Source organism: Corvus kubaryi, unplaced genomic scaffold, assembly GCF_017639235.1.
Source record: "Corvus kubaryi isolate FWS band 111438036 unplaced genomic scaffold, C.kubaryi_AGA036_p1.0 36896, whole genome shotgun sequence".
Taxonomy (NCBI): Eukaryota; Metazoa; Chordata; class Aves; order Passeriformes; family Corvidae; genus Corvus; species Corvus kubaryi.
In genome coordinates, this window is record NW_024580976.1 from 1 (window position 1) to 8,375 (window position 8,375).

Here is an 8,375-nt window from a genome sequence, read left to right on the forward strand (position 1 = left end):
GGGGGGGGCCCGTTCCCGTGTGTCTCCCCGGTGTCCCCGTGTCCCCCCCGCATGAAGCCTCCGCCCCTCCCCCACACACGCCCCCAGGAACGCGTCGAGCCCCGGGGGGGGGGGGCGGGGGGGGGCTGGGGGCCGGGGGGGGCCGAGCCACCGCCGTTGTGCTTCGTCGTGAGCGAGTCGGTGCCACGTTCCGCGTGTTTGATTTGCCCGTTTTTGTTCCGTTTTTTTACCGTTTACAGGGCGGGGATCGGGGGGAGGGTGTGGCGAGGGAGGGGGCGGGGACCCGGTTGTGTCGCGCCGGGCGGCACAAGAAAGGCCGTTGTGGACCGTGCGCTGTGTCCGTGTCGTTTGTTACCGGGGGGGACAACGGGGAGGGTTTCTGCGGGGGTCCGGGGGGATTTTGGGGTCGCTCCGCGCTCCCGGAGCTGCCGCTCCCGGAGCTGCCTCCATGGCCGCACGTGGCTCGCTTCCGGTGCCGCCTGATGACGTCATGGCGATGCTTGCAATGCCATTGGCTGGTTCGCGGGTCGCGCCGGAAGTGGCTCCCGCCGTGGCCGTGGCGACGGGACGCGGCGGGGCCGGGCTGGGCCGGGACCCGGTACCGGGGGGGGCGAGGGGAGGGCCGGGGGCTCTGATTTGAGGCGGGAGGGCGGTGTTGGGGTGCGTCCCGGTACCGGGGGAACGGAGTGAGGACTTCGCGATACCGGGCAACCGGGGAGGGTGGTCCCGCTTTGGGGCGGATCCCGGTGTCCCGGAGGGACGGGGAGCAGTGCCGGGGCCGCGCTCGGTGCTGACCCCGTTCCCCCTCCCCAGCCATGGATGGGCCCCCCGCGCCCGCCGCCGCCTCTCCCGCGGAGCCCGACGGGCCGGCGGCGGGCGCGGGGGTCCCGGGGGGGCTCCTGGCGCTGCCGCCGGAGCTGCTGCTGCGGATCTGCGGCTTCCTGCGGGCGCGGGAGGTGCGGCGGGTGCTGCCGTGCGTCTGCCGGGCCCTGCGGGACGTGGCCCGGGACGCCGTGGCCTGGCGGCTCCGGCTGCAGCGCCGCGCCCGCCGCCCCCTCCCCGCGCTGCCAGGTGGGTCTGGGGGCGCCTGGGACCCTCCCGGGGGGCGGGGGGATGTCCCCGGTCCCGCCGCGTTCGCTGGGGGCACCTCGGGGGGAGATGTGGGGAGTTGGGACCCCCCCGAAGCCCCATTTCCCCCTCCCCAGCGCCCCATTGCCCCCCCCCCCGGGAAAGGACCCCGAGGTGTCTCTGGGGGACCCTCCTGGCCGCCCCAAACCTCGGCGTTGGGTGGGATCCCCACCTGCGCAGCCGCCATCCTCTGAAGGGTCTGTGGGACAGGCTTGGGGACCACCCACGATTTTGGGGCCCCCCCAGAGGATGGCTTCGACTGGGCGGCCGCGTGCGAGGACCTGGAGGAGCACCTGGAGCGCTGGGGGGCCGGGGGGGCCCCCATGGAGCACTTCTCCCTGGACGAGGGGCACTTCGCCTCCGTCGACTCCGTCCTGCTGCTGCAGGTGGGACCCGCCGGGCCCTGGGGGGGGGGGGGGGGGGGGGGGTCCCCTGGAGCCCCAGGAGGGCCCCCGGGTCACCGGCGGCCCCTTCCCGTTTCCAGGGGGGGTCCCTGTGCGTCTCGGGGGGCCGCGACCGCAACGTGAACCTGTGGGACCTGCGGGAGCTGGGCCGGGGCCCCCCCGGGAAGGTGCTGGTGAAGGCGCTGGGCTCGGGGCGCAGCGGGACCCACAAGGTGCGGCTCAGACCCCACAACCCCCTCCCTCGGGGGGTCCCGGGGCGGGTTTGGGGTCCGGCAGCGCCTGTGGGTCCCCCCCCACCCCCCAGGGCTGGGTCTGGTGCTTGGCTGCGCGGGACACCCGGGTCTGCTCCGGCTCCTGGGACAGCACCGTGAAGCTCTGGGACCTGGCGGCCGAGGGGCAGCAGTTCGGGGAGATCAGGTACGGCCCGGGGGGGCCGGAGGGGGCTGGGGGCGGCCGCGGGGGTCCCGCTGACCCCCCGCTCCCCCAGGGAGAAGGCGGCCGTGCTGTGCCTCTCGTACCGCCCCGACGTCCTCGTCACCGGCACCTACGACAAGACGGTGACCGTGTACGACCCGCGAGGTACTGGGGGGGGTGTTGGGCGGGGTGGGGGCTCTGGGGGTGTCCCACTGACCCCCCTGACCCCCCCCACCCCCCTCCCAGCCGGGCAGGCCCAGGTGAGCAGCTACAAGCCCCACGCCAGCGCTGTCCTGTCGCTGGCAGCCGACGAGCGGCTCATCGTGTCGGGCAGCGAGGACCGGACCCTCGTGGTGTTCGACCGCCGCGCCGGCGCCGTCCTGCAGCGGCTGCAGGTGGGGGCTGTGCCCCACGTCCTCCCCCGGAGGGTCCCCTGTGCCCTCCGCGGTGACCCTCAGGGCGTGTCCTCCACAGCTGGACAATTACCTGCTGTCCATGTCCTACCGGGGCTCGCAGCTCTGGGCTGGGGACAACCAGGGCCGTGTGTACCTGTTCGGCAGTGGCAGCGGCGGCTTCCAGCCCGCCCGGGTAGGGACTTTGGGGGGTCACGGGGGGTTGTGGGGGTCAGGTCCCCTCTCCCGAGCCTCAGGAGGGGTTTCTGTCCCCCTGCAGTACTTCGACGTGGGGCACCGGCTGCAGATCACGGGGCTCTGGCACTCGCTGGGCTCACTCTACACCACGTCCACGGACAGGACGCTGCGGGTGGGGGTCCCCACGGCTCGGCCCCGCGGGGCTGGGCTGGGGGGGCCCTGAGAGGGCTGGGGGGCTCCTCGCTGGGCTGAGGGCGCTTCTGACCCCCGGCTTTGCCTTTCCTTTCCTGCAGATCCACGTCCCCACAGATCCCCCCCGCACCATCTGCTCCTGGACACACGACGACGTCCTCAACGGGGTGAGGAGCTGTCCCCAGCCCTTGCACACGCGTGTGCACACGCAGCCCCTCCCGGGATGCCCCCCAAGCTCCCCCGGGGTGTCCCCAGCTCCCCTGACGCTCCTCTGGCCTCCCCCAGATCAGTGTGGACGGGGACGTGGTAGCCGCGGCCTCGGGGGGACTCTCGGTGGAGGTGTGGAGGCTCCGGACCTGATGCTGGCGGGAGGGCTCAGACCGCGCCCCGCGGGCTCCCCGGTGCGCTCCCCACTGTGGCGGGGCAGAGCCCGGGTCCGGGACGTCGGTGGGGCTGGACGCTGCCGCCTATTCATGGGTATTAAAGGATTGGACTGGAGCGGAGCTTGTGCGCCCCCGCGGGTTTGGGGTGAATTTGGGCGGGTTTGGGGCGCTTGCGGCCGTGCCGGGACTCAGTGCAGCGCCGGCCTCGGCACCGGCGCCTTTTCGCGTCTGCGAGCTTCCCGTCCCTCCACGGCCGCCGTCCTGCCAAGATGGCGGCGCGCGGCTGTACGGAAAAGGCGAGCGGGGAGGCTGAGCAAGATGGCGGCGCGCAGCCGCACGGCGGAGGGATCGCGCAGGCGCACGGCGCGGGGGGCGCGGCCTAAGATGGCGGCGCCCTGAGCGGCCTGGCCGAGCCATGGCGGCCCCGGGAGAGGCGCCGGGAGAGGCGCTCCGGGCCGTGCTGCGGCCCAGCGGGGCCCTCCCGGCCGAGGCCCTCCCGGTGCGCGGCTACGACTTCTCGGGCGGCGCCGACCACGCGGCGCTGCTCCGCTCCTTCCGTACCACCGGCTTCCAGGCCACGAGCTTCGCGCAGGCGGTGGCCGAGATCGAGCGGATGGTGCGGCCCGGGGGGGATCGTACCGGGAGGGCGAGGCGGGGCCCGGGCTCGGTGTGACGCCCCCGGTGTCCTCCCCGCAGATCGCGGCCAAGCTGGAGCCGCTGAGCGCGGAGCAGCGGGAGCGAGCGGCCATGGCCGGGCCTCGGCCGCCCTCGGGCTGCACCATTTTCCTGGGCTTCACCTCCAACCTCGTCAGCTCCGGCGTCAGGGAGAGCATCCGCTACCTCGTGCAGCACGGCATGGTGACAGGGGGACAGGGGACAGGGGGACAGGGACAGGGACAGGGAGAGCATCCGCTACCTCGTGCAGCATGGCATGGTGACAGGGGGACAGGGGACAGGGAGAGCATCCGCTACCTCGTGCAGCGGGGGACAGGGGACACCTGAGAAGGGCGTGGGAACGCTGGGGATGCTGTGGGGACACTTGGCAATAATGTGGGGACAGTGAGAAGGGTGTGGGGACATTGGGCACCGCAGGCAGTCACAGGGTCCGCTGTCCCACTTGCCCCATGGCCAGGAGCCCTCAAGGCCTTGGGGTGTCCCGAGGGGGTCCCTGTGAGGTTCCAGGGGGTGGGGGTGGTCGCACACGGGTGTCCCTGAGGCACTGACCCTGCCCTGGGCAGGTGGACGTGCTGGTGACCACGGCCGGGGGGATTGAGGAGGACCTGATCAAGTGCCTGGCGCCCACCTACATCGGGGACTTCAGCCTGCGGGGCCGGGACCTGCGGGAGAACGGCATTAACAGGTCTGGAGGATAAGCATGGGGGCTGGGGCCACGGCTGGGGCCACCTCAGGGTCACCTCGGGGTTGCCTTGGGGTCCCTCAGGATCGGGAACCTGCTGGTGCCCAACGACAACTACTGCAAGTTCGAGGACTGGCTGATGCCCATCCTGGAGCGGATGGTGGACGAGCAGGACACGCAGGTGAGGGTGGGGGACTCCAACCTGGGATCCCTCAGTGCTGGGAGGGAGCTTGGGGGTCCCTGGACACCCTGGGGCGCCCCTGGCCAAGGTTCCTGAGCTGGGTCCCTGCAGGGCGTGCGGTGGACACCGTCCCGGATGATCGCCCGGCTGGGCAAGGAGATCAACAACCCCGAGTCCATCTGTTACTGGGCCCAGAAGGTACTGGGGGGGCACTGGGGGGCTCCGGGGGGTGTCACCGTGGGTGCCAGCGGCTGTCACCGCGTCCCCCCATCTCCCCACAGAACAACATCCCGGTGCTGAGCCCGGCGCTCACCGACGGCTCCCTGGGGGACATGATCTTCTTCCACTCCTACAAGCGCCCAGGGCTGGTGCTGGACATCGTGGAGGGTGAGTGTCCCCTTGGGGACTCCCCAGGGTGCCCCAGGGGATTTGGGGGTGCCCTGAGGGTGCCCTGACCAGCGCTGTGTCCGCAGACCTGCGCCTCATCAACACCCAGGCCATCTTCGCCCACAAGACCGGCATGATCATCCTGGGCGGGGGCCTGGTCAAGCACCACATCGCCAACGCCAACCTCATGGTGAGGGGACCCCTGGGGCAGGGAGGGGGCTTGGGGCCCCCCGCAGTGGGGAGGGGCCGGGGGGCTCACCTGGATGTTGCCCTCGGCAGCGGAACGGCGCCGACTTCTCCGTCTACGTCAACACGGCGCAGGAGTTCGACGGCTCCGACTCGGGCGCGCGGCCGGATGAGGCCGTGTCCTGGGGCAAGATCCGCGTGGACGCCACCCCCGTCAAGGTGGGGGGGCCTGGGGGGGACTTTGGGGGGCACAGGGTGGGGGTTTTCCCCCTGACCCCCTGCCCTGGGCCAGGTCTACGCTGACGCCTCGCTCGTGTTCCCGCTGCTCGTGGCCGAGACGTTTGCCCGGAGTGCCGACGCCTTCCCGGTGCCCGCGGGGACCTCCGAGGTCTGAGGGACCCCCCTGGCTCAGCTTTGGGGGTGCTGAGCCCCCCCCACCTCTGCAGGGGCTCCCGGCTCGGCGCTTCCCACGGCGTGGGGGACAGTGGGGAAAGTCCCCCTGGGGGGGGACAGGGGCCCCCCACACCTGTACCCCCCTGTCCGAGTGTCCCCCCTGTCCCCAGCGCCCCTCCCTGCCTGTCCCCCTCCCCCCAGCGCTCGTATTTATTTATTCCAGCTCCCAATAAAGCACGGCAGGGTCTCCACTCGGGGTTTATTCTTTGTCACCGGGGTCCCCCCAGGCCCCGTCAGGTGTTGGGGTCCCCCTCGGGCTGGAAGGTGTCCTCACGCCACAGCGTCACCTGGCCCTGGGTGGCCACCAGCAGGCAGGGCAGGCGCGGGTGGAAGGCCAGTGACTGCACCACGCCCTGGCCCACGGGCAGGCTGAGCGCCAGTGAACCCTGGGGGGACACCGGGGGTCAGGGGGGGGTCGGGGGTGTCCCCAAACCCCCCCCCCGGATCCTCCCTCACCTCCACCAGGTTCCAGAAGTAGACATGGCCGTCCTCAGAGGCGCAGCCCACGTGCGTGTCCTGCTCATTCAGGACGCAGTCCAGCCTGTACGTCGTGCTACGGTGACCTGTGTACCTGGGGAGGGGGACACGGGGTGAGCTGGGGGTCCCCCAAACCCCCCGGAGAGCGCAGGGTTTCGGGGGGGGCCGTACTCGCCCAGCAGCTCCCCGGTGTCCTTGTCCAGCAGCCGCAGCGTGGAGTCCAGGCTGGCGGCCAGCACGCACTGCCCGTCCTTGCTGAAGCACACGCTGGTGATGGGGCCTGGGGGCACACGGGGAGTTTGGGGGGTCCCGCGGAGCCTCCCCAGCTTTGGGAGCCCCCCCAGGGCCCCCCCACGGGCCCCACTCACTGCCGATGTAGTCGGAGCAGAGCTGCCCTGTGCGGAGGTCGTAGCGCCGCACACGCCCGTCCACGGAGCTGCGGGGAGGGGGGAGGTTTAGGGGGTCCCCAGTTCAGGGGGTGCCCCGGTGCCGGGGGGCTCGTCCCTCACCCTGTCAGGATCTCGTGGGATGAGAGCTTCACGCTGGAGATGCCGTCCTTGGCCTCATCCAGCACCTGGATGGGGTCGGGGCGGCGGGAGCGGCAGTCCCAGCACCGCACTGTGGAGTCAATGGAGCCTGGGGAAAAAGAGGGGTTCGGGCGAAAAAAAAGGGGGGTCAGGGTGGGAAAAGGGGGTGCAGAGTCTCCCCCAAACCACTCCCTCACCAGACACGATGACAGTGGCTTCCTCGTTGAACTGGACACAGTTCACCTTCTGTGGGAGAAGCAGGGAATCAGTGCCTCGCCCCCCACGCAGGATCCCAAATCCTCCTCCCCAAACCGCCCCCCGTTCCCTCCTCACCCCGGCGTGTCCCCGGTACTTGCGGACCACCTGCCCCGTGGTCACGTCCCAGAGCGCCACGGCCTTGTCGGCGCCGCCGGAGCAGATCTGGCTGTTGTCGAAGGACCTGGCGGGGCGCGAGGGGGGTCCCGTGAGCGCGGTGGGGGCTCCCCGCGGCGGGCAGGGGTCCCCAAAGCCCCTCCTTACCCCGCGGCGTCCAGCACCTCGTAGCCGTGGCCCTGGTAGGTGCGCAGGGCTGTGCCCTTGTGCGGGTTCCAGAGCTTCAGCGTCTTGTCACTGCCGCACGTCAGGCAGTAATTCCCATCCGCTGCACGGGGGTGAAGGGACGTGACCCCCAGGACCCCCAAACCGGCACCCCCTGCCCGGTTCCCCCTCTCCACCTCCGTGTCCTGATCTCTTCCCCCGTTCCCTGTTTCCCCCCGGTACCCCCGGTCCCTCCGTCCTCCGCGGTCTCACCGTTGAACCGGGCGGCCCGCACCGCGCCCTGCCCGCACTGCAGGGTCCGCACCCGCTGCCGGGGCAGCTCGGCCTGGGCGGGCCGCGGCCTCGGGAACGCCATGAGGGGACCGGGGCTGGCACCGGGGGCCGGGGATGGGGCCGGAGGCGGGACCGGGGCTGGGACCGGGGGCCGGGCCCCTTCCGGCGGCGGCGGCGGAAGAGGCGGTGGCGGCGGGGCGATGGCGGACCCGCGGAGACCCGGCAAAGTGGCCAGGTGGGACCGGGAGAGGGACCGAGAGAGGGAGAGGGGAGGACCGCGGAGGGGCCGGCAGAACCGGGCAGAGATCAGCGGCATCCGCGGGGGTCCCGGCTGACGGAGCCCCCTTCCCCCGCCAGGTACAAGCCCCCGGCCACCGAGACCAACCCGGCGCTGGAGGACCCGACCCCCGACTACATGAACCTGCTGGGGATGGTGTTCAGCATGTGCGGGCTCATGCTCAAGGTGCGGCGCGGGCGGCACCGGGAGCTGCCGGGGGGTACCGGTACCGGGATCGGTTCTGAGGGCAATTCGGGGGAAGGGAGGCACAGAGAGAGGCCCTGGTGGGGCTCAGGGCCATTCCCGGCGGATCTCAGGGCTCTCCGGAGGTCTCCTGCCCACGCCGGGGGTCTCCAGGGGATCTTGGGGGTCTCAGGCCCCATCGCCGCGGGTCCCCCGGGGGTCTCACGGCGGTGTCCCGGGGGTCCCCAGCTCAAGTGGTGCGCCTGGATCGCCGTTTACTGCTCCTTCATCAGCTTCGCCAACTCCCGCAGCTCCGAGGACACCAAGCAGATGATGAGCAGCTTCATGTGAGTGCCGGGGGGTCCTGGGGGGTCCGGGGCCGGGTTTGGGGGGGTCTCTGACATCTGTGTCCCCCCCCCCCCCCCC

General features: G+C 71.9%; 4 protein-coding genes across 7 annotated transcripts in view; 3 read left to right on the forward strand and 1 right to left on the reverse strand.

Annotated features, from left to right (window-relative positions):
- Positions 1-707: 707 nt before the first annotated feature.
- FBXW9 (F-box and WD repeat domain containing 9) lies at positions 708-3,226 on the forward strand. 4 transcript variants are annotated; one of them, XM_042020207.1, is made up of 10 exons: positions 710-1,071; positions 1,339-1,514; positions 1,613-1,744; positions 1,837-1,949; positions 2,020-2,111; positions 2,193-2,341; positions 2,421-2,534; positions 2,619-2,708; positions 2,830-2,895; positions 3,014-3,226. In XM_042020207.1, the coding sequence occupies exons 1-10, from the start codon at positions 816-818 to the stop codon at positions 3,086-3,088; spliced, it is 1,263 nt and encodes a 420-aa protein (XP_041876141.1). In that variant the 5' UTR covers positions 710-815; the 3' UTR covers positions 3,089-3,226. The 4 variants fall into 4 exon arrangements, with proteins under 4 accessions (XP_041876144.1, XP_041876143.1, XP_041876141.1 ...); XM_042020208.1 differs by having other exon boundaries at positions 711-1,071; positions 1,375-1,514; XM_042020209.1 differs by lacking the exon at positions 2,619-2,708 and having other exon boundaries at positions 709-1,071.
- Positions 3,227-3,490: 264 nt separating this feature from the next.
- DHPS (deoxyhypusine synthase) lies at positions 3,491-5,866 on the forward strand. The gene is made up of 9 exons (XM_042020212.1): positions 3,491-3,727; positions 3,808-3,969; positions 4,350-4,471; positions 4,553-4,649; positions 4,761-4,847; positions 4,931-5,036; positions 5,123-5,226; positions 5,316-5,441; positions 5,515-5,866. Exons 1-9 carry the CDS (start codon positions 3,527-3,529, stop codon positions 5,614-5,616), a joined length of 1,107 nt encoding a protein of 368 aa, XP_041876146.1. The 5' UTR covers positions 3,491-3,526; the 3' UTR covers positions 5,617-5,866.
- WDR83 (WD repeat domain 83) lies at positions 5,861-7,638 on the reverse strand. The gene is made up of 9 exons (XM_042020211.1): positions 7,469-7,638; positions 7,199-7,319; positions 7,013-7,118; positions 6,877-6,925; positions 6,662-6,788; positions 6,521-6,588; positions 6,324-6,432; positions 6,132-6,246; positions 5,861-6,061 (listed from the first exon to the last, which is right to left on the reverse strand). The coding sequence occupies exons 1-9, from the start codon at positions 7,569-7,571 to the stop codon at positions 5,909-5,911; spliced, it is 951 nt and encodes a 316-aa protein (XP_041876145.1). The 5' UTR covers positions 7,572-7,638; the 3' UTR covers positions 5,861-5,908.
- Positions 7,639-7,647: 9 nt separating this feature from the next.
- The window catches only part of WDR83OS (WD repeat domain 83 opposite strand), a 980-nt gene continuing 252 nt past the window's right edge, over positions 7,648-8,375 (forward strand). The window contains exons 1-3 of the mRNA XM_042020213.1: positions 7,648-7,724; positions 7,847-7,952; positions 8,199-8,296. Of these exons, the coding sequence (XP_041876147.1) occupies positions 7,690-7,724; positions 7,847-7,952; positions 8,199-8,296 (239 nt within the window). The 5' untranslated portion in view covers positions 7,648-7,689. The remainder of the gene's footprint in view (positions 7,725-7,846; positions 7,953-8,198; positions 8,297-8,375) is intronic.

Excerpts from the sequence above, each read along its gene's own strand:
- WDR83 (XM_042020211.1), bottom strand. The coding sequence starts at position 7,571 with ATGGCGTTCCCGAGGCCGCGGCCCGCCCAGGCCGAGCTGCCCCGGCAG. Across the intron at positions 6,789-6,876 it reads AGCCACTGTCATCGTGTCTG|GCTCCATTGACTCCACAGTG; the intron begins GTGAGGGAGTGG and ends CTTTTTCCCCAG. Across the intron at positions 6,062-6,131 it reads ACTTCTGGAACCTGGTGGAG|GGTTCACTGGCGCTCAGCCT; the intron begins GTGAGGGAGGAT and ends GTGTCCCCCCAG.
- FBXW9 (XM_042020207.1), top strand. The coding sequence starts at position 816 with ATGGATGGGCCCCCCGCGCCCGCCGCCGCCTCTCCCGCGGAGCCCGAC. Across the intron at positions 1,950-2,019 it reads CAGCAGTTCGGGGAGATCAG|GGAGAAGGCGGCCGTGCTGT; the intron begins GTACGGCCCGGG and ends CCGCTCCCCCAG. Across the intron at positions 2,535-2,618 it reads GCGGCTTCCAGCCCGCCCGG|TACTTCGACGTGGGGCACCG; the intron begins GTAGGGACTTTG and ends GTCCCCCTGCAG.
- DHPS (XM_042020212.1), top strand. The coding sequence starts at position 3,527 with ATGGCGGCCCCGGGAGAGGCGCCGGGAGAGGCGCTCCGGGCCGTGCTG. Across the intron at positions 4,650-4,760 it reads TGGACGAGCAGGACACGCAG|GGCGTGCGGTGGACACCGTC; the intron begins GTGAGGGTGGGG and ends GGGTCCCTGCAG. Across the intron at positions 4,848-4,930 it reads TCTGTTACTGGGCCCAGAAG|AACAACATCCCGGTGCTGAG; the intron begins GTACTGGGGGGG and ends ATCTCCCCACAG.